Raw genomic sequence first — 26,531 nt, 5'->3', positions numbered from 1 at the left:
TGTATTTTCTGAATGCACGTTAATATCTTTAAGAGATGGAATGAAATGCGTGAGCCCAATTAGAATGAAATGTCTGCATGACTCAGCAATTCACAAGTAATCGTGTTGAGCCTCACAGTAAAATAAGTTTAGTGAGTCCAATTATAATGAAATAAGCAATTATAAATAAGATAATATTAGACTGCTTTGTTCATGATGTCGAGTTTTTCTTATATAATTGATGCAGTTTAAATCTGTAACAAGGCACTAGGAAGGGAAGAATCTTGCATAACTACTATAATGGTCTATAATGGTCATAATGGTCTACAATGGTCTATAATGGGAAATGGGCAAAGGCATCACTGGTGAGATGAAGGAGAAAGTCTCCAGATGACTTGGAGGAGCTGGAACATGTTCACTAAATGCTTTGAGGTGGATGAGAAAATGGCCAAATGAAAAAAAAAAGTGAAAGTGTTTTTAACGTCTCGTCTAAAAAAAGATCTAATTTAGTAAAAAAAAAAAAAAGTTTTCTACGTGATCGCTGCTGAACTAAAAAACTAAACAAACGAAAAGAACCAGTTACCTTCTGTTGGCCGGCGAAGACGACATCGTCAGCACCATGCAAGAGCCACATGACAAAGTCACATGATGCACACGCACGTGATTGGTTCAAAGGAAAATATAGGAGAAGAGGGGGGGGGGGGGGGGGGGAATGGGGAGAAGTGGGGCAGGAGGAGGAGGGGGGGGGGGAAGGGTATATGGGAAACATACAAAACATTTTTGAAATGATGAAAACATGTCAAACACAATGAACAAAAACAAATGTTAAAAAGACAAAATGACACAGAAAGGAACATAAACAACATAAACAACAAAAAGAAAATACACAAATTGATTTTAAAACAGATTTCTATAAATACACATAAGGAATTATGAAGCGGTTGCAGACTCAGTTTTGGTTGTTTTTGTCGTAGGTTATTGATTTTTACGACACAACCAAAAACTGTGCAGCCAGAGAGTTTCCTCATCCCTTCCACACAACCAACACTATTCCACACACAGGAACTTTAATGCCCAATTTGAATTTAAACAAAAGTCTAAAATAATTGGAAGCAAACAGGGAAATCAGGGTGAGAGGAGGAGTGGAGGCGACTCTGCAGCTTTTAGAAGCAACAACAACACAAACACATGAGACACATCATGAGAAACAGGGTCTGCTTCCGATGACGCACTAAAAGCCTTCTGAGTGATGCATTTAGCAGAATAACACACAGAGCATCAGCTGGACGATGGGCAACAGCTTCCTCGGAGAGTCGGACTCTGAGGTTTTCATCTGACAAATGTTTTCAAAGGGTTTGGATGCAGTTAGGAAAACTCCAAGAGCATCCGGCTCCCGTACAGAGCACCAGTTAAAAGCAGCAGCAGCGATACACACGTGGCAGTTTCCTCCGGTGACCACAAAAACACAAAGCAGCTTCTTTTCTGCAGGTTTGTGTGAATTACAAAATTGGCTGAGGTGTCATCAATAACCATATCACTGGTTGTTTTCCACCAGACGATCATGAAACACCAGCGGGGGGGGGTTTGTTAAGTGTTGCTGATTGTTTACTCTTCTCTGACCTGGAGGGTTTTCAGATGTCACAGCTTCTCTAATGAGGTAAAGCACGAGTAGCTCTGTCTCTGTCCTGGTTCTATCAGCCTGATGCTTCTCGAGGAGATTCAGAACCAGTGGACAGAACCAGCACACACAGACTCTGTAGGTGGTGGGTAGATGGGGGGGAGGAGTTGTATTCCGAGGTGGTACCGGGCTCCTTTGAACAGCGATGCATTTAAGGCACCTGTCAAAAAGGCTTAGGAATGAAGCTCTAGGTTCAGATCAATAGAGTTAAGGCTGATTTTCTAACCAGTCAATGTTTATGATTCCAGGCGCTTCTGCCCAGTGTAAAATCCAATATGCTCACTGCAAAGGTTTTACCCTGGAGGTGAGATTTTCACACGGAAAAAATACATCTGATGTTGTGTTTTGGGGGATTTTCATTTTAGTGAAGCTTTGGAGAGGACACTTTCTCATTCTCATCTATCTCAGGTTGGAGTTTCCAGTTGGATTTACCAGTTGGACACTTGTTAAACTTGGAAAAATGCTAATTTCTGTGAAATTATATGAAATTATTCTCGTCAAAATACATATTTTGTACATAGTCTTCTCTGAAAATAGCATTTAAATGTACAAAATGCATTCTCTGTGGGCTGGAACATTTTGTAAATAACAGGTCTCTCGTAGTTTTTGGACAAATTCATCATAATGAATTAAATAAGATAAATAGATATTAAAACCCGTCTAACAAAGTAGGAATTGGTTGTAATTATCTGTGAATAGAATATAGGGCTGCAGGATTATTACCATAATGCTCATCCTGGTTATTTTGACCAATGTGGAGACTATGATTATTTATGATGATTATTAATTTGTTTTAAGGGCAAAATATATTTTTTCTGCACACTCACATTTCAATACTTTGACGTCATGCTACATTTCTGCTACTGCACCAACCTGCATGTGGGCATTAGAGTTAGTATGCAATCCAAAATTAATTTTACCACAATCAGAGGCGTCTATTCTGTGATTTGGATATTAACGAACAAGCACGTTGGGTTAATCAAATCTCACCCACACAACTATCACTAGGATCAGAGAGTTAGGAGGCCGGACGTCGCGTCCTCGGCAAAAGTTAGTGAAATCAAAATCTATCGATGTTAGCGAATCTAACAACAAGCTGCCGACTCATCGAGCTCTACAGAGGAGGTGTGATTCCTCCTGTGAACATCTACATGTGAGGCCAAGCAGGTGAGAGAGAGAGAGAGGTGAGGAGAGAGAGAGAGAGTCACACTGCACACTGCTGGACCGGCAAATACTCACTACGGGCCAGACTGGTGGCAGTGGTAGTGGGAGGAACCGCTGAGGAAACTGAAAGGATGAAAACACGGGTGAGAGGAGCCGGAGATTCTCCTCGACATGAGCAGCTCTGTGCCCCGGTCACTTGTGTTTAGTTTTTTTATTCTGTCTCCTGTGGGAACATAACTCTGGGATACAACAGCTCGGCCTGTTTAAAAGGGAATGTCCCTGTAACAGTAGATGTATGGATTCTATTATCATGCTGTCTGCCAAGTTTCTATAATATGCTGTGTTTATTATGAGCTGCAGAAGCAAGGGATGACCACAGATGATCAAATGTAGATAAATGTCCGATAATCTTGTATTCAATCCTATTAAAACACACTGGATACTGTATGTTGCAGGAATTATACATTACACATAAGGAAAATATCCCCTGCAGAGAAAATGTCAAACTTTAAAACCCATTAAGGATCAGAGACATTTCTTTTAAACTTCTGGGAATAGCTTTGTTTCAGATATGGCTTCTTATTATTAAACCCAGTTGTTTTTTTCTCTGCTCATGCACTTTCATCCCATAATAATAGAAAGATAGATTTAGAGAGCTACACTGCAGCGGCCCTTGACCGAGGCCCTGGAAGCCGCACTGTGACTTTCCACTTTAATGGAGTGTTCAGCGTGTGGCTGCGTTCAGAGCTCTGCACCTCGACTTATACGTGTCAGCGTGAAAACAGCTCTGCAGACAACACAACACGAATTGAGACGCAGCAAATGATCCAGAGTCTCTCAGGGTTTATTCACAGGATCCTGAGCTGTTTTCATATTTGATCAGCTGTGATTTAACAGTATTATGCTTAGTGTTAGATCTGGGTCCTTCCATACTTATACTTTTTCACTAATTCAAGGGCTGCATGTGGACGTCAACTCTGAAGGCTTCTTCAAACGTGTCTAACGAACACGCACACTCATTACAGACCCACAAAGCATCCGACCGGTGGATCTGCAACCTATTCTCAGATTCATCGTGTGCCACTGATGAAGCTAACAATGCTACAGCAGCTAAACTGATGCAAAGAGGAAATCCTCTGCAGATGAGACTGCCTCACTCGGTAGATGAAGCCCTCGTAAACAAAGTCCCCTGATGGATGCGGCTCCTGAAAGTGGGACACAACGTGCGTACTCTGGATCTGAATCCAAACTCTGTGACCTGCTCTACTCTGTCCATATCTATGAAGCCTAAAATAAAGAGGAATCAGAGCCCTGGGGGGGTTTTAGCAGCAACACACAGTAAACTAACTTCTCTCGAGCTGCAGTTCCTCACCACCTGCTTCCAGACAGAAACTGTGAAGGTATCCGTTTTTCTCCTGTGACCTCGGAGACACAACTGTCCTCACGTCTAATTAAGTCTAATCTGGAAATAAAAGCAGTCCAGGAGCTCATATCGCAGCAATAGAAAGCCTGAATATTTAAACCTTAAGCTTCCACACTCTTTTATATCCGATGCTTTTAACATTACCGCCAGAAAGTATCCTTAATGCCCATGAATTTGGTTCGTTAATATGACTGTATTCTTCCCCGGTTATCTTTTAATACAGTCCCTTTTCTTTGAAGAGGTTTTCTAACAGTCTGAGGCTGAGCGGCTGCAGAGCACAAGTCCAATATGTCTTATAAGAGAGGGGAGAGAGAGACGCCAAAATAAAAACGTTACCGGCGAGAGCAGCACCGAGAGTAACTCTCCCGCCAGAGGCTGCATGTCACATCAATCTATCACAACACAACAACAACAAACCTGAACGCACATTAACACAAAGGAATGCACCGCCATCTGGAAAACTAGTACAACAGGTCGTGAATGAGAACAGGGAAAAACCATATCTATGGGGGGGTAGGGATTCCTGTTGAACTTTTTCCGTGGAGGACGTGACAGAGATTTACATTATTATGAAAGCATGTTTCCTTCCATCGCTTAAAAGGAAGTATTTAAAATGTATTTAACGGTCAAATAAAAAGCAGATTCATTTCATGGAGATGGAACCGAGTGCAGAAAGGGGAAATAAAACAAACACAAGACGTCGGGGGGGGGAGGGGGAGAGGGGGGAGAAAATAAACTTACTTGTGAAAGAATAGCCTGAGAGGTCTGATGGAATAGAGAGCAGATGGAAAAACCATGATGACAAAACAAATGACAGACAGAAAGAGAAAAAACAGTGAAATGAGAAATGTGAACCATGAGAGAGGGCAGCTCTGTGCTGCCACATCCTCTAACACACTCTGCTGTTGTGTCTCGTTTGACTTCTCTATCTGCTCCTAACTCTCCACTCTGATAATCCCCCGGGACACTTTAAACTATTTCAAATAAGAAATGTATTTCAAAAAAGAATGTGACTTTTAAAATGGCTCCACACTTTGGATAAGACGTCGTTCAGGATGGATTCTGTGTTTTCTTTCTCCCGGCTGCCAATCCCCCCCCCCCCCCCCCCCGCTGTGCTACTCTAATGTAATACGGCACATTCAATGATAATCTAAGCTTCATTCCATTTCTGTAAATGATACTTTAAGTAAAGTTTGAGCTGAACCTCACATAAGTTGAACTACTCTAAAGTGAATGAACACACACTTTTCCTGTGAGAGTGACTCGACTCGAACGTTCAGCTTCTGGGATTCAGACAAACTGAGCAGGAGGCTGAGAGGAGCTGATTCTACAGAAAGCACAGGGCGGGGGGGGGGGTGCGGCACAGATAGAAGCAAAAACACAGAGGCGACTACAAACTAAAAGGAAGATTTATTAATGATGCTGAATAAAAATAGGCCTGTTGTCTTCTAAGAGTATTCTGGGTGAACTAGAAAACTGCAATGGTTCGAAGGATAATTCTGGTTTATTGCGACAAGAGTCACATCTTCTTTGTTTCCCTGTTACATCATAAAATGGAATTATAACAAATTCATTTAGATGCGCTGTTAAAAAAGATACTAAAAGAATCAGAGACCAAAGTAAAACACTCGAATAATTATAGTTCCAAACATCTGTCTCAATTACAAACATTTCAGCCGTGCTCACGTTGGTTTACTCCACAATTAAAGAGGTTTAAATAATCCAGATAAACTAATAGCTCCTTTTAAAACCTGTCTTATAATCTTAGAAAACGTCTTTGAAGCAATAACAGCACAAGTCTAAAAGTAAGAAGCAGAATTATCCTTTAATCCGAGTTCCTCATCAATATTGAGACGAGCACAGTTTGATGCTGTGCTGACATTTCAAATATATCTTATGTCAGTAATGTCTTCTTATTAAGTGCGACCAACATTAGGTTTGTTTCTCGACCGTGTAAAGCGAGTAGGACTCTCTCTCTCTGTTCCATTTATCCACAGCTCTCTCCCTGCCTCCTCTAATCAGCTGACAGTCGGGTGTTTACAGTAATCCAATCAGACCCGGCCGTTATCTCAATTAGCCAATCACGCCGCTGCTGTCAAACTTTAAATCTGCTCTCCTATCTCGCTGTCAGCTGTCATTTCAGTGAAGTGCGGCGACCCCCCCCCCCCACCCCCCCCCCCCCCCCGATGACTTCCAGTCTCCATATATACATCACACTGTGCTATACCAGCCCTATCATAGAAAACAATGTGCTATGAAACATATGGAGCAGCAGCTGCAACCATCCTGTCTTTATACATGAGATGCTCAAGGGCACATCAACCCTAACCCCCTTTATAGACTCTGTTTGCAAGTTAAAAGGAGAAAAGTCTATTAAATGATCAGTCGTTACATTAATCACATACTGGACGAGTGTAAACTAGATCCAAGAGATCTTTGTTTTACATCCTGGAGCCGCACTCAGTTTCTGGACCTCCATAGGACCTTGTTTATTTTCTACATGTCGTTTTTGCACATCTTTGCAGTCAGCTCACTGATTCTGCGATTGTCAAGAAGAGGACAGAAATGGTGAGAATGCAGAAGATGACAGGAAAATCCAGGAATCTGGTGCATGTGCCACGGCTGATGAGCAAATGCAACTTGGTCAGAATCTCCCCCCGATATCCACCTGAGAAGCAGGTGTTCTCCTTGCATCTCTCTGGCTCTGGGTTGAGATTTTTCCTTCAAACGCATTTGAAATATCCAACATTTCATCTCTGACACGTTATCACTGTCCCTGAACTCTAAATACAGAACCGCCACTTCACACTGAAGTATTAAATTGGCCTCAGAGACGTGACTCGGCGGCTGGGAAGCTAAAGCTCTGCAAAGAGACGTAGAGAGGGTTTGACTCCCACATCACACACGATCGTCCGAGGATGGATACAGAGGTCACACGTTTGCAAAGTTAACACCATTAACGAAGATGATTAGATGTGGCAATGGCTTCATGAGTTATCGCTCCTTCTAGCACTGGATGGGGAAGGGCCTGCGCTGAGGGGGGGGGGGGGGGGCTTGGCGTGAGAATAAAGGAGCGTAGGGGGGAAAGCATCTGGGCTCAGCTAGACACTGGCGGGCGGTGGAGGTGAGAATTAGCTTCAAAGTGTTGGGGGGGGGGGGGTGGGGTCAGAGGAGCGCTGACTTCAGAACGGGGACACGGGCGGAGGAGGGGGGGGGGGGGGGGGGTACTTACGGACTGGCTCCGTCTTGAAGGTCTTGGCCTCGCTGCTCTCGCCTTCGCCCTTTCCGTTGATGGCCGACATCTTGACCTCGTAGGTGGTCTCTGGTTTCAGGCCAACGATGGTGATCCTGCTCGTGTCTGTCGGGGGGGGGGGGGGAGAGCACCATGTTAGTCCATGCAGGTGAACCAGGGATACAACTTCAGTGTCACCACGTACACACTAAATTTCGTTAACCCCCCAAAAAACAGAAATACAGATTAAAAATAAGAATCTAAAGTTACGTTTTTCAACCAGTTCCACATAAACAGACTCAGAATTCGATTTCCGATCCTACATGTTTGTTTTTTGGTTTGTTTTTCACCTTCTTGATTCGTGTGTGATAGAAAATCTTTATTTTTATAATTCCATCAGGTGAAATCCAGGAGGACTTGCAGCCTGTGGAAGTTAACGAGGATGCAACAACAGGATAACCCTCAGAAACCCACAGAATTCACCGGGCTCATTCAGTATTGATGATAAGATGCTGGCAGGTTGCAGAGATGGAGTTTAGATGAAAATGTGCAACTTACACACTGAAACTAATTCACTGCAAACAAATAAATGAGCTTTGAGGTATGACAAAATTATTTTGGTTAATGAAATATATGTTATTGTATTAATCACCGTCATTTGCACTGATATCTATGAGCGATGCAACCTGGTGCAGCTTGATTGGCACTCAGCCACCTAACGTCATGTTCCTTGTTGGTTTCTCTACTTCCAGCTCTGACAGAAACATCCGCCTGAGACATTTCTTTATTCATCCTGTACATGCGGCAGTCGGCAGGTCACCGCAGGTAAACTGCAATATTCTCCTGATGGGATTATTCCCGGGGACTCGTGACAAACGGTAGCAAAGCTGCACATAAACATCCCAGGATATTACAGATGGAGAGGGAAGTTTAATGACAGCCGAGGAGCCCTGAGGCAGAGCAGAGCAACACGGTGAAAAATCAAACCCCAATAAAAAGGGAAAAAAGGTCTAATTACAGTGGAACTCTGTGGTTTCATCGTTACTGGTTTTTACTGTAGGACAATACCATTAAAGATCAATTATAACACAAAGGGCGTGAGGGGCATTAGACACCAGCAGCCGGCTCCCTTCAAATGTCATTTCAAGGGTCGAATCAATTTACATAGTAAAAAGTAGGAATGATGACAACTTTAAGTATAAAACATATAATCTAAATAATTTCCTTAATGTCTGAATTTAGGGGGAAAAATAATAAAATGTCCTGATTAAAATGTACTCGGTTACATTTCATTACACAGACGGAGTAATTTGCATATTAGTCGACGCCACTGAGATTTCAATTAGGATACAAACACACATATTATACATAAATGTGCTTCCTGACTTCTGTGCGGGGGGGGGGGGGGGGGGAAGGAACCACTCAGCTGATATCACACTGCGCGATACACAGAATGGTAATTTCATGGATGAAAATAAAATTCAGACCCAAAGGAGCTGAGGAGCGTTTCCCTGATTATTGTGACACATGGAGAGAACATTTCTGAATGTGTTTTTTTTAAAGTTAATGTCTCAATGAGAAGGACGTCGGGGATATGAACCGTGCATGAGCGACTGCTGGGTGCAGATGCAAACTGGGTGCAGATGTGTTCACACCTGGCTGAAACCAGTAGGAGTAATTCACCAGTGAAGAACACAGCCTGGTTTCCCTCTCAGCTTCTCTGAAAGGTGATCTGCACTGGACCGACTGAATCGGACTGATTTCTAACACATGTTAATCAATGTATCTCTACAGCACATGATTACTGCAGCAACCTGGAGTGTGTACTTCACAAATGAATGGAGGTAAAATTGGGTTTGTGTTGCTCACGTCATTGAAGAAGTAACCAACCGTCGAGCTAGTGGATTTCAATCAATTAACAATCGAAGGAGCAGACTGGGAGTACTGGGCCTTGTTGGTTCTGATCTCGTTAAGTAGTTTGAGATAAGAACAGAGCGTGAGACCAGAGTCATTATTTAAGGTTTTACAAATCACAAATGACTTCAATCACCACTTCTGCTGTAGAATTAAAAGGAATGTTCCCATTTTAATTTCTGTTTCTACTCTTTCTTTGTATAATTTCCAGCATAAGAAAGATATTTGACCTGAAGCTTCACGTATGAGCAGAGAGGGTAACGCCAATGTTCAGGGGGTAGAGAGACTCGTCCATGAACTAACATGTCGCTGGTTCGATGCTCTGGCGGTGGTCTAGTGGCAGAAACTTGGACTATGGGCAGAGAAGGTCTCTGGTTCGTCTCTGGTTCGACTCCACGGAGAGACAACAAAAGACGAACCTGGATTGATCTGTCCAAAAATCCAAGAGTCTCCCTACCCTGTCTAGTGCCCCTGAGCAAGGCACCTTACTCCCCCAACATCTGCTCCCCGAGCGCCGTACGCGGCTGCTCACTGCTCTGTGTGTCCTGCACCAGATGGTTCAAAAGCAGAGATTAAATGTCCCTACCTGCATGAGTGTGCCTTTGCATGACTGTGCATGTGTTTGGGACGAATAAATGCATCTTATCTTATCTTAAACCTCAAACCTGCATTCTGAAGTACCGAGGGTGAATGAATGGTGTGTAATAGAAAGAAGCGCTTTCACAATGTCTGTGTTGTCGATAAGACTTGAAAGGTCCTGTGTAAATACAGTCAAATATACAGTGGAGTAGGTTATGGGCCCATAGGGACGACTGTAGTTTCACTGTCTGGCTGAACTATGTTTAGCAGCTCTGACAACTGAAATAAACACTTTTCTATTTGAACATTTCAGTCGTTTAACTGGTTATTTATCACAACACGTTCTCCTGTTCATTCCTGGCACTGCATCCTAAATATCTTCTTCTATAATCCAGATTTTCCAAATCAAAATCCCTATTTTAAATATCCTGGAGGACATGTATACCCATTTTTTGGGGAAAAGTCTTTGCTTCATGTTAAGATGTGGATTAGGTGATGTGCTCTGTATTTGTGGCACCATTCGCTTGTTGTTGTGTGGGTGCATGTGTTTTGTTTTCTCGTGACAGGCGGCTCTCGGGCCTCGAGCTGACAGAGCAGCCTGTCACCGGCTGACGGACAGGTCCCGTGTGGCAGACGGGACGAGAACCATCCAGATCTGTGAGAGCCGCGGACCCTCGGCGGGGGGGGGTGGATATCATCTGGGGCCTGTCAGTGTCTGAGCTGACTGTCATTCAGGCTGCACTGGGTTCCACCTCCCCTCTTGACATCAGCCCCTGTCATGTTGGGATTAACTCTTGTTGCTGGCACCAGTGTGTGTTTCTGCAGCTCTGGCTCATATTTGCCTCGTGTGGGAGGTGGAGTCCAAAGGAAACAGACAGAACAATGGAGGAGGGGGGGGGGCTGATGCTTGTGACCGTCTGTTGAGGGTCAGAAATCACTGACCCTCAACAGAGACGCTAACCACGTCCCTCGCTTCCACTTCACTTGATTAAAAGAACAATCTGTGACTTTTCGGGGGAAATCAAGGTGAGTGTTGATGAATTCAAAACTGATCCTCACTCTGCATCACAGTGGATGCTTTTGTTCTGCCTCTAATGACAAAGTAAGATACTAGACAGAGCTCGTTAAGACACTTTGTTATGTTCCGCTCATTGAGAGGACTCAATAGAGACATTTTGAATGATTGGAAAATTGGAGTTTGTTTTTATATCCGGTTTTTGTTTTCAACTTCATTTACTTTGTGTCCCACCTTAAGAAATGCCTGTTGTTAAATTTGGAGATATGAAATGATCATTTCAGCATTTTAGCTCAGTAATTTTCATACTAACACACCTGAAAACTCATGTCACATAACCACCATGTAAACCTAACATGCAAGTGATAGTACAAACAGGAACCACATTGTTTGCTGTTTGCTGTTTACTTGCAGAAAATCTTACAAACAAGTAAGAGCAACGATTTCTTTTTCTTGGACCTTAAATGAGGTGGAAAGTGTTAATAGCCTTTTTTTGACTGATCAGATGCAGTCATGAAGTGAAGGTGGGTGACTGAGTCATCTTCTCAAAGACAACCCCACGGTTTTCGAACTAAATCAGGGCATTTCCAATTTTCTCCATCTTAGGCCACTAAAGACTTCAACCTCTTATTGACTAGGCCCTAATTTACAGTCCCCGGGTTAATCAGTCGCTCTGCAGGGCGATATCCTGTTAATCCATTGGTCAGTTTGAATGATTAACCCTTCTAAAGACCTGATAGAACCAATAGAAGGGAGAGGTCCAACCTACAAATGCATGTAAGCAACACAATTCAGCAACAAAGAGGAAGCAAATGCAATAAGTGCAGAGACAGGCCGCACCACAGAGTAAATGTATTTCCAAGTACTACTACTCCCCTCTGGACATAAACACTAGATATTAAATATTCAAACTGCCTCTTTTTGCTTTGTCTGCGTTTCTTTGCCAGTTATAATTGTAAATCTCTGATCTACAGCTCAGGTTTCTTCCCTTGCAGCGTCCGATATGACTCACCCTCGTCGGCTTCATACTCCCTGCCAGTCCAGTCCTGGCCGGGCAGACGCCATTCCACCTTGTACTTGATGATGGGAACCCCTCCGGTGGAGTCGGGCTCCTCGAACACGGCCACCGCTGTGCTGGAGAAAGGTTCCACGTACTGGATCTCTGGCGATGAAGGCACCTCTGCAACGGAGAAAGACAAAACGTACAATGTTATTTCTTTTCAAAAGCTGAAACTAGTACAAAGATATACAATAAGAGGCTTGAAATGTTATCTCCTAGTGTAAAAAGGCAAATCTCCATTATTCGTTTTAATAAATGTAAGTTTTACAAAGGGCTCATAAACCCAGTGTTTAACTTATATTTCCCTGTAATAACATCTCTACTGTTCCTGGCATTAATCTCTGTATATCTCATCTTTCTTAAAACAATAAAAAAATGATTATCATCTCCGACATCTAGAGGCCGTCAGCATATCTGAGTTTTCATTTAAGAGCTGCAGATTCATCTAACGTGCTTTTATAAAAAGAGTAAATACAACTTTACTCAAAACCCTTTTTTCTTCTCATTCTTGCTCATCTATTCTATCTGTGAAACACGATATGACTCTTCAGACACATATTGCATCATTCCAGAATGGTGAAATGTGTGGTTATTGTGCTTGAAGCCCTTGAAATGAAGTTTTAATCCATCATAAATAAAACAGAGATGTAGTTGCCAGTGTTTGTGCTGCAGTGTGCTGAAGGAGTAGTGCATTAAAAAGCATCGGGGGGGGGGGGGGGGGGCAGTCAATGGAACACCTCCTGCTCAGAATCAGCAGCTTTGAAGATGAGACCGAGGGTCGACACTGCAGTACCTCATTCACACTACGGGGGGGGGGGGGGGGTCACGTTCCTGCTCTCCAGGGGATGAACCTCTTTGATTCCACTGACCTCCCTTCCGACGCACAGCGATAGTGCGTCGTCTGTTCCATTGATCACGATGAGGCTGTTGGGTGTTAATGAACAGTGCGGCCCTCTGGGGCTTGAACACCGGAACCTCACCGCTCGTTCATTACCGAGCCACGCTGGATGTTTATCTCTTATGCTAAATGGCAACGGAATAAACTAATCACCAATCAATTTGTCTGCAAACTTCCTGGAGCCACAAACACAAACACAACAGATAATGATTCCTCCCACGCAATCAAAACTGGCTCGTGTACGATTATCATGTAACACAAAAGAGTTATTTTTCTAACCATACGCTTCATTGATGATTAAACGTGCAGAATATACCTATAAAGGAGAGACCACTGTATTTAAAGGGTGTATTTTCCGGCTCTGGTCTGAAGGAGACGCTTCAGGCAAACTGATGAGTTAAGCAGCAAATGAGAAAACCGAGAAAGAAAACACCTCGAAGGGCCGATGATGTTTGTGAGGTTGTGAGTCCAATTAATTTATACTGCACTGTATTTAGTGAGGGTCCTGAGTGACTTGCCTCCTCTAATGGGTCCAAAACAATTAGCATAGCAAATGAAGCTAACAAAAAAAAACTATCTTTAGGACTTACAGGACAGATCCAGAGCAATTTGGATGTTTGCCTACACTTCCTAACTGGGGGAGCGCCTCCTGGTGGACGACAGGGTCAGTGTTTTCAAGTGAATGGAAAGGTGGTCCCATAATTTTCGACCCCCGCTGCATATAGCACATCACACATTGTCCCTTTTGACTGCCTGAAGAATTGACTCTAAAATTGTATCCATAACATCTAATGGGCCTTGATCCTGGTTTTACTGCCGAGCTCTAAAAGTCCAGGGAATTAAACTTGACCTTGGAACGATCATTTAGTCGAGGGTGGTTGGATCAGCGGAGGGTGGAGGGAGGTTCGGATGTTATTCCTTCATCATATACTGATAATGTAACTGATCACAACTCAATATCTCAATTGTTTAGGGGTTGCAGAGTTATTGAGTTTATTTCTAAGATGTCCAGTGCACAGGTTGGGGGTGAGTTGATGCCCCAAGCAAAGGGGGGAGGCGTTGTACCTGACCTCTCTCCTCATACTTACACTTATCTATGATCATAAGCTCTGGGTCATGACAAACAAAAGAATGAGATTGGGAATACAAGCGTCCAAAACTAGTGGACAGTGGAGGGGGTCGACCTAGAACTCCCTGGAGGGGCTACATATCCCAACAGGCCTGGAGCTGGAGAGCCTGGTCGGCTATACCTCCGCAACCCGAGAACCGGATGAGCGCCTGGATGGATAAGAATGAGGTTTCACTTGACCAACCTGCTTGGATCAGAAGGAATTCCTTGTGCTCGGTGCCCATTGCATTTCCTGCCGTGCAGTTGTAGCTCCCGAAGTCACTGGAATCAGGAGTAATCTGAGGGGTGGGGGGGAGGGGTCAAATAAAACAAGTTTAAAACCTCAGACAAACATTGAACAAGAAAATGAAACAACTAGGAAAAGAGTGAAGGATGCAATTTATGAGCAGTTCAATCACGACTAATCACAAGTGAGTCATTCCAGAGAAGCAGAGAACTCGGTTGTAGGAACTGATCTTTATCCCCTGGGTCCGTTGACATCAAAGATCCATCACTCTGTACTTAAAGAGGCTGTTATAATCTGACTCGTTGGTTATTCCTGACACTCACTTATTCTTGTTTATAGGTTTCATTCACGAGTAGGAAATAGAAGTTTCCTTTTAAACTGACAAATGTTCAAAGCCAAAGTGAAAAGCCTTGTTGTTTTCTAAATGTAATTGCCTCTAAAGGTTGGTTTTGTAAGTATAAAAATGGAACTACAGGCAAGAACTGTGATGTTGTCAAAAAGCTTGTGTGTTATTTTTTGCAAACAGCAGGAGGTGCCCACCTCCAGGCTGCTGCCGGTCGGCGTGTTGTAGATCTTGATGTTGGTGGCGTTGGCGCTGGGCAGCGGCAGGTCCTCTCTGAACCAGACGACCGAGGCTCCGGGGTGAGCCTCCACCTCACAGCTGATGTTGGCTGCGTTCCCCTCCCACGTGTACGTCATCACCCCCCCCAGGATCTTTGGAGCATCTGCAGCAGCGAAGGAAAAGGAGAGAGAAGATGGCCTGTGTTTAATCAACCCATGACACCAGATACAAAAATTTGTTATTTTAAGTGTTTGGGTCCTGACTGTGGAAATACAAAAGTGATGGGATGTAACAAAGTGCATTTATTTGATTTATGTATTTAAGATCATTCATCATATATCTGTAATTCACTTAAGTGGATTTATCGTCAGGTAATTTTCACTGTCACTGCATGAAATATATCAACAATTATCTATCAAAATACTTTATGTTTATAACACGTTGTTTTTGATATTTATAAAAGTCGTTAACGAGAGGGGAATTGGTCCAATTATCACTTTTCTTCTTCAAGGGTTTGAGTTCTATTTACTAATGTAGAAAAGATTGTACTTCAGTAAAATGTCATAGTACTTCCTCCATCTCTGGAATACAAGACAGTATATTTTTTTCCCACACTGTCATCATGCTGACACTGTGTTGAATAAACTATAGAACAACTTGGATTTGGCTTCAATAAAAGTCGTCATCTTTGCAAACTGACTTTTTGAACTGAGAAGTCAAGAAGCGTCTCGGATGTGCATGAACTCGACGTCCCGCTGTGACTGGCACCAGTTCACTTCTACCTTCAGGGGGTTAGGGTTAGCGGATCTCCAGTAAAGGCTTCACTCAGCTTTAGTTTGAGACTGAATTATGTTCCTCAAAAGGAGTAAAATATTCACCAGTACAAAGCTGGTTTTATAATCTCACACCAACTTGGCTCTGTTAGTTCTAAACCCCTTTAAATACAATAATATAAAACTGATATCTTTTCTGCATGAGAAATCCCCAGAATGCAGCGAGGCCACACTGATTCCTTCATTACAGGAGAGAGGAACCTCCTCGTTTCAGCTTCTCCAGGATCTGCCAATGGGAAACTCTCCCTTTGGAAATCTGCAGCTTGACAGAATATTATAATCTTATGGTTGTATTCATGTCACGTTTGTACTATTTTGGGGCTGAGGTATTTTATGGTACCAGTTAAGTTTTAAAGGCGATGCTGGGTTTTTTTTTATGGGACGTTAAATTGCTTCTTTCTTTCTTTTTTCTTTGTGCCTGTTTTACTCGTGATGAAAGGTAAATGTGATGTTTTACTGCGAAATGCTGCAGCAATTACAAAAACCTCAGTGTCTCACGGGGGCTGAGTGTCGTTATTACACACAGGCAGTCTAATCGACTCACAATCACAAGTGTGCCACATTAATAACAACACTGTAAACTGTCAGCGCCAATAGAAAATGCAACCGCTTCTGCCAAGGAGGTGATTTGTTCTCTGTCCGTTTGTTTGTCAGCAGGATTCCGCACAGAAATATACTAAATGGATTCTACATGAAAACTTGGTGGAAGGATGAGAGCGAGGGGGGGGGGGGGGGGGAGAGAGACAGATCCCATTACAGTTTGGAGAGCAGCCAGACAAACAGGGGGCGGATCAAGGTATTTATTTTCCACTTCCTTTGACATTTTCATCAATTTCCCAGGAAATAATTCACGGATCTTGATTAAAAATAAAAAAAACGTTGGACATGTTAACGTGACCGATGCGGCTTGACTGAAAATGTTATTTTTGGAATTTGATGAAAACACACGTCACTGCTCGTGTTCTATATTTGCGTTAGTTGTCGGCCTCGTCATTGAAAAGCACGAGAGGCTCAAACAGGAGGTGATTGTTTCCCCGTGTTGTTTCCCTTTCACCGAGCAGCTACTCACGGATGCAGTGAAGGAGGCTTTTGTTCCCGAGTGCTGGGAAACGCTATGGCCTCTGATACTGTCGGGTTGTTGTTGTTGTTTTTTTTGCCGTGACCCTGGATCCTTGAAAGCTCTGCAGAGCACGGTTGCTATGGATTGATGATGAGGACGAGTCCAAAGAGGCTCCTTCACCTGGAGCCACTCGCTCACTCACTGCTTCCTATCAGTGCTGCTGTGGGGCCTCATTGACCTGCTTGAGTCCCGGTGACCTGGTTTATACCTGAAGGCTGAAGACTCAGTGTTTACCTGCACACTAACGTTCCAATGTCATTCTGGGACATCACAATATACCTACTTTTTTATGAATCATGTAAACAGCATATTGTTTTGGGTATTTTCCAAATTTAACCTTATTTTAAATTTTCCAATTGAGACACGTGAGAAAAATCTGGTTGAGCACAAACCAACTGAACAACAAGATTCAAATGGATCCATATCTTTTTTTTAATATTTGAAAACTTGGATATAATTCATCCATTAAGCGATAAAGTGGTGTAATGAAGGCTTTTTCCATTCATCAGATTGTGTATGGCTGTATTTAAATAGGAATATTAGTGGGATATCAAGTTTTATATTAGCCATGTAGGAATAACCAATTAAGGAATAAATCCCTGTACCCTGATTCTGCCTCCCCAGGGAGGAGATACTGATAAAATCATCATTCTAGTTGAATTTCTTTTGGATAAAAAAGCTCTGACTTTAACATATCCACTATTCACATCAATGATTTTCTGCTATTTCTTAAAGTACGGGTATAATCATAGCTAAACTGTTGCCCTCTGCAAATATAGAGAAAACCACATAAAGAAATGCAAACTATAATGAGCGACTTGCTGTGATGCAGCGTGAGTTTGAAGGCTGTAAGTGGGACGCCCTCAGGACGGAGGCGTCTCCCTGAAGCGACCTGCCTGCTCCTCGCTCACACTTTTCAATCGACTGGCTCAAACTAAAAACCTGGACAGATCAGAGCCGGAGACATGAACACGTTCCTGTATCAGTCCTCCAGCAGCAGACCCAGGCGCTCTCAGCCCGGCTAATAGGATCACGCTGTGCAGCAGATAGGAAGCTCCACCCTCAGATAACGTCTTCCTCCTGCGAGTGGGCGAGCGGCGATAGAGGACAGAGAGCGAGAGCCCTGCTCAAGACAAAGCACCTCCTCTTATCGATAATTGCTTGGCAACGGCGAATCAGCTACCTGATTACTCGCTGATTACTCGAGCCCCTCAAACAACTCTATCACTGCTGCATTGTGATTCTATCTCTCAGCAAATTGCTGGCACATCGAGAGCACAGCATATTAATCCAATTAAGCATTTGTTGGGATTTATGTTTTAATTTTTTTTACCAATTTAACATCCGACAGATTTCAGAATGAGATCAAGTACGATTTGGCTTCACCTTCATGTTTATCTGCTCCGAAAAACATGAGTTGGTTTGGGTGATGAACTGGGAACATGGCACAGAGCTCATGTACTGGGCGTATTTCGATGGCACAGCATGTTAGTATTGCCTCAGGATGGCTAATGGTAAAATATGCAGTTCTGTTTCACATCTGAGTTGAAATAAAACTGTAACCATGAGGTTAAAGTGCTGTTTTCATCCACCACAAATGAACCATGGAGAGAATAAAGCTCTTCTGATACTCAGCTGTAAACTGTTTACCTAAGATGGATTTGAACGCCACCGAGCAATTTAACCTCGCCATCACCATTACATTTGAAATTTGGCAAAACAAAGAAAAACATGTTAACCTCCTGATCCTTGCAGACGGTTGTTACTTGGCAGCGAAGCGGAAAAAATAATAATACAGCCGCTAAAAATTACCCTCGCCGCCCTCTCGCAGTCAAGCAGATGTGGAAAGTATAATTTACACTTTATTACATTCCCGCCCTGCAACCTTCAGACAACATGACTGGCATCGAGATGGTTCGGTCCTGTTGAGACATGAAATACCCTCTGATAACATCCAGCTGGGGTCTGATGCATGTTCTCTCTCGCCCCCTCTCTCTCTCTCTTGGGTCTTTCTCCAACGTCATACCTGAGACGTCACGGCTCGGCTGGAGCTGACACTTTCGTCCCCATGGAAGCAAACTCCCCTCTCTCGCTCTCTCTCTCTCTCTCTTTCTCTCTCTCACCTATTATTAATCCCCAGGAAACGCAGGTGACTGCAGGTTTACAGTTTCCCTTCATATGGCTGCATATTGTTCAGGAGAGGATTAAAGAACGGTTCGAATATGTTTGTTAAAACAGCATCTCTAAATAATATGGATTCATGTGAAAGTAAAAATATAATAACCTTGTTTAACTGTGTGAAGGAAAAACCCTGATTTTAAAAGAATTACACCCAAAATCTTTTAAAAGATAGAATATTTAGTTTCTCTTCTGTATGAACTTGAACCATTTCATGAGATGAGCTGTTTTGGTTTGTTTATGTGGCCTTGTTTGTTTGTTGTGTTTATGTAACGTATTTAATTTATGTAATGTGTATGACTGTGTGTGTGGTGGACAAAGGAAGAATAGATCATGCTCATACTGGTGCTAATGGGGATCTCAGAAAGTAAGAAAGCTTTTCCTGTGACCTTACTCATATTTAACGGCCTCTTTTATAGTTTTTAAAGTAATTGTCTTCAAATTAATTGTTGATTAACGAGCTGAAGCTGTTGCTTGATCACAAATGAACAAATTCTCATAATCCTGAATCAATACGTCTGTGACACTGTTGACACGCAGCCTGTTGCACCGGCTGTGAGGTTTTAAATAAGCTTTGAGTCACAAAGAGTCATACACATAAATAACAGTAGCATTAAAAGTATTAAAGTATCAATGCAAACTCTCTCCAACATCATATACTCATTTAAAAGTTTGAATCTTCAACCAAACCTCTGACACTATGAAGTTTTGGCAGTGAGACAAGTGGCACGGGGCCTCATTAGGGGGGCTTCTAATTCTAATCATCTGTTCTCGGGGGCCCCACCTCTCATCTCGGGGGGCCCGAAGGCATTTGCTGTTGCCGAGCCCCTGCCAGCAGTTTAATGCGTTAATCTCCGCTATAACTTACTTAGAATTAGATCGCGCCGCATGAGCACTTTACAACAAAGAGTCGAGAGATAAAACTCAACATGTAGCCGATGAAAAGTCGTTTCCTGTTAAAGGTTACGACGGTGGAGCCGTGAGAGAAAAGGTTACGACGTCTTGTAGAGAAAAAAAAAAGGAACCAGAGGAACAAATAGTTTCAGTATTTACAGCTGGAGCACGTTTCCTGTGACAGACGACATCTCTTAACATTTATGATGACAGGGACACGCGTGGCTGCCTTTGTGCTGCACGGTTATTTGCCGCCGCTTCATTTCACACGAGATGAGAGATGTTCTCTCGATGATCAAACAACCGCGTTGGCCTATTCGTCTTTCTCTTCATTTTTTATCAGCAAATGCATTCGGTATATCAGTCCTCTGCAATGAGGTTTGATTCCTCAGTTTTCTAGGCAAACTATTTCCAGATGCATTTATTTCTCATATATCCTGAAATCCTCTTCTCATCCCGAGAAGAAAAAGCTCCCGCAACCACAAATGTGTCTTCTGTGGAGGTCGCGTGGCGTCATGTTAGTGTAACGATGGGTCACGTGCACAAAGCAGCACATTTAATGGGATATTTGAACAATCAAACTTTTGTTCAGCTGCTGCAAAAAAGGCTGTAGAACTCTGTCTGGAAGCTGAATGGTCCCAGTCTCTTTGTGAAAGCAGTAGAAAACCATCTTCTGTATCGCACAATGTATTCACATTAGATATATACACTGGGAGGAAGATAGCATCATGCATTGCAGGGGGACAGGACGGCTGTGGTTTAAATAAAGGGCCGTGAGGGTAAAGCTCTGTGTTATCACCTCTATTGATTCCTCTGTGCACCTTCACACAGGTAAATTCAACTGATAATGAACAAAAGGTGATGCTAGGTGACGTCAAATGCTGTTTTTAAGGAAATAAAGCAGAAACAGGTTCATGGAGGAAATGTCTGGAGAACAATACACCATCAGCTCCAACTGCTGGAACTCAGAAACCATCAGAATCTGATCAGAGACAGTTCTCAACAGATCTCTGCTGCAAAGAAGAATCCCCTTTACTTTATCTCAACTTTAAAACTTTGTCTTCAATGAATCGTTAATCATTTCGGAACAAGCGTATTTGTTTTCTTTCTGAAATTGGGAGATAAATGTAAAAAATTGTGTTGACGGCTGTGAAAAAAAAACAAAGTGCAGAGTCAGGCGACTTACAGCGGACTTCCAGGTGCATGTGCTGGTTGTCCTGCCCGATGGAGTTGCTGGCGGTGCACAGATACTGGCCGGCGTACGTGAACTGCACGTTCTTCAAGGTGAGAGAGGAGATCCGGGCGTGGGTGCGCACCACGATGTTCCTGTCGAGGCTCTGAGGAGAAGAGGGAAGAAGGAGAGAAGGGAAATTATCCTCACTGTCACATTCTCGTAGATATAAATTGCAAAGTCCTGCTGCTTTCCCCTCGGCTCGTTCATGAGGGTTTGTTTTTATATTTGTTGGTTTTCCTGCAGGAGAACCAGGAGGAATGATGGGATTAGGTTTACTGGTTTGGACAAACACACATGATGGGAAAGGAAGATGATGGAAAAAAAATAAAACACTTTTTTGATTGATGGGATGAAGTTACAATTTTCAATGAGCTGGTAATAAAACAGCAGAGACGGAATATAAAACTGAGATTGTTGCACAAATTGGCAAAAAATTGTTTCTGTAGTTGCAAAAAATATAGTCAAAGATAGGACTGGTGTTGCTTTTGCATTTTTCGTATTGTGGAGTAAGTACTACACACACACACACACACGCACACACACACAGACACACACACACACACACACACACACACACACAGATAACGAGGAAGCAGGAGAACTCAAACAGGAGAGTTCGGTATTTTTATTACATCTTTCGATGATAAGAAAAATACAAAAAACACACACCAGCCCTTTTTTCCTTTAGAGTGCGGCCAAGTTCCACACAGTAACCTTTACGGCCTCACAAAAATGTCGAATCTCAAAAATCTAACAAGAACGTTCCGTCTCTCGCACACATATAAAAAAACCTCTTGTGCATTATGGGAGCAGAGGAAAATGTCCCTGCATCAGCCTGGAACTCGGCCCTGACCCGTAAAGTGTGAGGCTCCTCCAGTTTGCTGATTAGCGTTGTGTAGCTGCAGGTTTGTACTCACTCTGATTGCAGTTGGAACAGTGTAATTGCAGTTGGGGACAAACGACTTGTTAAAAACCTGCTTTTTAAATTTTCCTCGGCAGGCCGCGTTTACCGCTCTGCCTGCTTAGTGGCACCGGCTGTTTCGGGGGGGGGGGGGGGGGGGGGGGAGTGGTTTGTTCTCTAGTGACATTTTGAACGTTTTCATGCAGCCCACGTTTAGTATTTTGTGTGTCTTGGTTTCCTGAAACTCACATGGACACCGAGGACAAAGTCGTGCACGGAAAATCTGTCTCTGTTAAAAAAACACAGCTACAGCTTTTCTCTCCTCTGGGCGACCGACAGCTCCAGCCAACAGGGGACATACATCTTCCGCTGAGCTGCCACAAACTTTCTATTAATATTTCAGGCATTCTAGGTGCTTCAGCATTTATGTTTTATAAATAATTGAATATTTGTTGTATTAGCATTATGGCCTGAGCCTTAGAGAGCGGGGTCGGTGCAGATGTGGCAGAAATACTTCTGCCTGTTTACAGAAGGTCCCGGGGAGTGTCCTGGCACATTTAGAAAGGGCAACATTCATCTTGTCTCAGCGCGGGGACACAGGAAGGAGACGCAACCGTGGGCACAATGTCCGAGTGTAAACAGGACACAGGTAAATGGAGAAAAATGTTTTAATAACACGGCAGAGGTGGAAGTGAAGATGATTGATTCGCTGATTAATTCCAATAATTGATTTACGATTTACGAGCAGATAAATAATCACGTTACGTGACGTGTAGTGGAGAAGCATGGACTTGAATTTTCAGCTTCTCCCTGTTTGTGCAGTCGCTGCTGCTTTGCTTTTGACTGGGTTGTATAATCTGTCAATACATGTGTCTGGCTTGTCACATAATTTGTTCTACACCGTTTACATGAGAGAGAGAGAGAGAGAGAGAGAGAGAGAGAGAGAGAGAGAGAGAGAGAGAGAGAGAGAGAGAGAGAGAGAGAGGGAGAGAGAGAGAGAGACAGCCGGGCTGCGTCTGTCAGGGAAGGAAACCACTTCTTTCTCTTATGTGTGCGCTGCTTCAATACATTTTAATTAAAGTTGACACAAGAGGAGCTTTTCTTAGCAGTGATGGTGCAAATAGCTTCTTATTTTTTTTATAATTTGCGGAGGATTCTGTTTTTTGTGAGCATATCTCCGTCCCCCACACCAGCCACAGTGAATCCCTCGTTAATGTCTTACTGGACCAGAAAGGTATTGTTGGATTTGAACTGTAATCAGGATGTGAAGGACGTGTGTGGCTCCGTGTGGGCAGCACGAATCATAAAGGTTCTGGTGGTGCTTTCACTGATTTGCTCTCAAACATGAACACAACTCATTGAAATGTTAAAATATTAATATTTGGCAGGTATACTGTTTTAGAGATGCCTGTGCTAACAGTTATTAACTAGAACTAAATCTGACACAGGAAAGAAGCTGATTAGAAACTCATTTGTTTTAGATATTTGGAAGGTTTTGAGTATTTGGTCCTAAACCATGTCAAGTCAGAATTTTACTACCAGGAACATGAATGTGTGCATCTGTATGTGCATATGTATTTCAGTAAATTGTCCTGGTTAGTACAGATGTGATAATCTGCACATCTGCAGCCAGTGGATGCATCATCATCCTGAGAAGTGAGATAATTTAGGCAACTTATCCCTAAATTGGGATTCAAAACATCTCCTGTGATCATTTCAGTTTCCTTTTCTCTAAATTCCTGTCATGGAACGAGATGATTAGAATAATTAAAGCAAAGCCGTGTTACTTCCAGCAGAGCCGAGGATAACGAGCCGAGCCGACCACGTCCAGAACGGGCCACTGTTTGTAGAACTGAGCTCCTGATTAACGAGCTGTCCAATTAGAAGGAAGGATCCTCAAACAGGACGAGTCTCTAAGAGACAATCAGACGGAATTATCGGTGCATTTAAATGGTCTTTGCCCAAAGAGTGAATCATGTTGATGTTCAGGGAGCCCTGGTGCTTCATGGGTAATGAAATGAGCATTAAAACACAAAGCAATGTCCTCGTTCCTGTTATTTATGTAAAATATTCAAAAACGCTTTCATCCTCAAAGTCTACTAAGTGTTAAAGTGGCTTTGTGATATCCCAGTTGGCAGGATATAATGTGATGGAGTCCATTAAATTAGTAAATGGAATAAATTCCATTAAACCATATGATTTATCTTTGTTTATCTTCACTTCAGATCAGATATAGAAGCTGTTAACGATAATAAACAACAAGGTTATACCTGTTTCTCAGTATTTACACTTTGCAGAACAGAAGCATTCCATCTTATTTAACCACAGAGCAAGGTCATAAGTTTTCTATTTTAGTATTTTCCAGAATGCACGACTCGGCAGCGCCGACGTCGGGTGGTGATTACAATCAGACGCTGATCTGGGAGCTGTCTGAAGTGTTCTTCTCAGTGAAATAAAAACAGATTGTAAAGGTTTAAATCTCTCCAGCACAACACAGGCTTTATTCACCGTGTCCACTTGCATAACACATCCTTGTTAGCGGCCTCTGATTCCAGCCACAGTCAGATCCCAGCAGAAAAGTGCACGTGACTATAGATTAGTTTGATCAATACCGAGCTTTTAGAGGTTATTTCACCGGCAGCTGATTTTTATATGGTGGGCTGCATCGATAACACAATATCTAATGTGGCTTTTATTTTCTAATAGTGCTGCAGCAGAACTATCGACTGATCTTCAGATGCAGAGAAACTGGTCACAGATCATGAGAAAATAGGTTTTGGAATATTCCTATTTTCACGAGTTCTATCTGCAGGCGAGTGAATCAGGTTTGTCTCCCACACTGTTTCTCACCCCTGCAGAAACAAAGTGTTTTATTAAAGAGAGAAAAACCAACGTGAGAAACCTGAGAGGGAATTTACAGGAACTACAAACTGTGCAAGGTCATCAACTACAAACACACTCCTCTACTGACTAACTGTGATATTGAGCTACACACTCTACTCCTGCTAATAGCTGGTTGTCTACGGATGGAGAAAACAAAACACCACGATTAAATAAAGTGTTGATATCAGGGAAATCACAGTGATGACGACTAAATGGTATTCTAGGTAGCGTGGTATATACTGGAAGCTGTAAAATACCAGTAATACAACCATCAGACTCTAGCACATGTTTTCTGCTTAGAAATAAATGACCCAACTTGAAATCCAGGTGTTTGAAGTAACACTGGTCACAAGCTGGGACGAGAAATATTAAATATAAACTTAATATGACTAAAAACTAAGTAATTCATCACGTTATTGTTTGTTTTCTCACTTTTACTTCATTACTATGTGAGTGAAGTGAAGTGAAGTGAAGGGAAGTGAAGTTAAATTGTTACACACTTGTTGTCAGTTCTGTTGTTATTACTTTGTGTCGGGTAAAGAGTTTGCATGTTTCCTTCCAGTCAAACACCAGAGCAGAGACCTCATGTATAAGATTGTTTTTACATTTATAATAAAGTTTTCTAATCATTTTCTATCACTAGTTCCTCATGAGAAACTTCTAGGTCAGATTCCAAAAGACTTTCATTTACTTAAACTGTATTGGAGGTAAAAAAAAAAATGGATAAATACAAATGTCTTCATTCCTCAGACCTGTTTATAAAATGAGGCTCTGGTTGTTTTCACTGTTGAACAAACATGCAGACTCCGGATCAGGCGACACCACTGAAAACCTCTCTGTTAAGATTTAGTAGAGCTCGGTGAGTTAGAGGCGTCGCCGGCCCGGCAGCAGAGCAGAATGTGTTTTCTGTGTGAACTCGTAGAGACGCTGCACCGACCCACAAACCCCTGCAGGAATCGAACTCTCAACCTAGAATCGAGGAGAGTCGGAGGAGTAACCAGACCGTGCTGCAGGAAACCACAGCACGTGAGCAGGCCTGAGATCTGCTCTGAGATATCAGTAAACAGGGACAAGTAAATGGGGCAGAGCCTGAACGTGTGCTGGAACTAAATGGATTTAATGAGCTGTACCACGCGTCTAATGGGGGCGACATATTAAGCACATGTGGTGCACGTTAGTTGTGGGCTGAGCGACAACACTTGTGCTCTGCAGGCAAAAAACACAACAACAACACAAAGGTGGTGGTGCTACTGTTACAACTAGAGTCAGGCTACAGCAGCTAGTAGCCATACCTCGTATTTGTCTGGTCGAGTCCACGAATCCTAGGAAGGGAAACAAAGATGGAGGAGGCAAAGACAAAGAGCGGCACAGTGCAGCAGAGTGAGCGGTTTGAACAGGAGCCACAGAGACTGGAGACACCTGCAGGACGTGGGTTCGATTCTCACAGAGCACAGCAGAGACTTCAAACGTTTTTAATTTCATTAACTACAGAGACATATTCACTAGACATTGCTACTCTTCACTCTCCGGGACACATCATAATAATAATAATAATAATAATAATATCAGAGGGGGAAAAAAAGCAATTTTCTGGTTATCAGCTAGTTGTTTTTGTTTTGCATATGTTTT

General features: G+C 42.7%; 2 protein-coding genes across 2 annotated transcripts in view; both read right to left on the bottom strand.

The window, feature by feature from the left end:
* Positions 1–613, bottom strand: part of LOC128457347 (neural cell adhesion molecule 1) — a 47,814-nt gene extending 47,201 nt beyond the window's left edge. Inside the window, exon 1 of the mRNA XM_053441997.1 lies at positions 563–613. Within this exon, the coding sequence (XP_053297972.1) occupies positions 563–613 (51 nt within the window). The remainder of the gene's footprint in view (positions 1–562) is intronic.
* Positions 614–2,861: 2,248 nt separating this feature from the next.
* Positions 2,862–26,531, bottom strand: part of LOC128457346 (neural cell adhesion molecule 1-like) — a 159,978-nt gene continuing 136,308 nt past the window's right edge. Inside the window, exons 9-14 of the mRNA XM_053441996.1 lie at positions 21,071–21,221; positions 14,838–15,022; positions 14,256–14,349; positions 11,997–12,164; positions 7,477–7,602; positions 2,862–2,944 (exon numbers count right to left, since the gene is read on the bottom strand). Coding sequence (XP_053297971.1) covers positions 2,862–2,944; positions 7,477–7,602; positions 11,997–12,164; positions 14,256–14,349; positions 14,838–15,022; positions 21,071–21,221 — 807 coding nt within the window. The remainder of the gene's footprint in view (positions 2,945–7,476; positions 7,603–11,996; positions 12,165–14,255; positions 14,350–14,837; positions 15,023–21,070; positions 21,222–26,531) is intronic.

The sequence above is a fragment of the Pleuronectes platessa genome, chromosome 15, assembly GCF_947347685.1.
Source record: "Pleuronectes platessa chromosome 15, fPlePla1.1, whole genome shotgun sequence".
NCBI classification, from domain to species: Eukaryota; Metazoa; Chordata; class Actinopteri; order Pleuronectiformes; family Pleuronectidae; genus Pleuronectes; species Pleuronectes platessa.
This window is presented reverse-complemented; position numbering and strand designations above follow the sequence as displayed.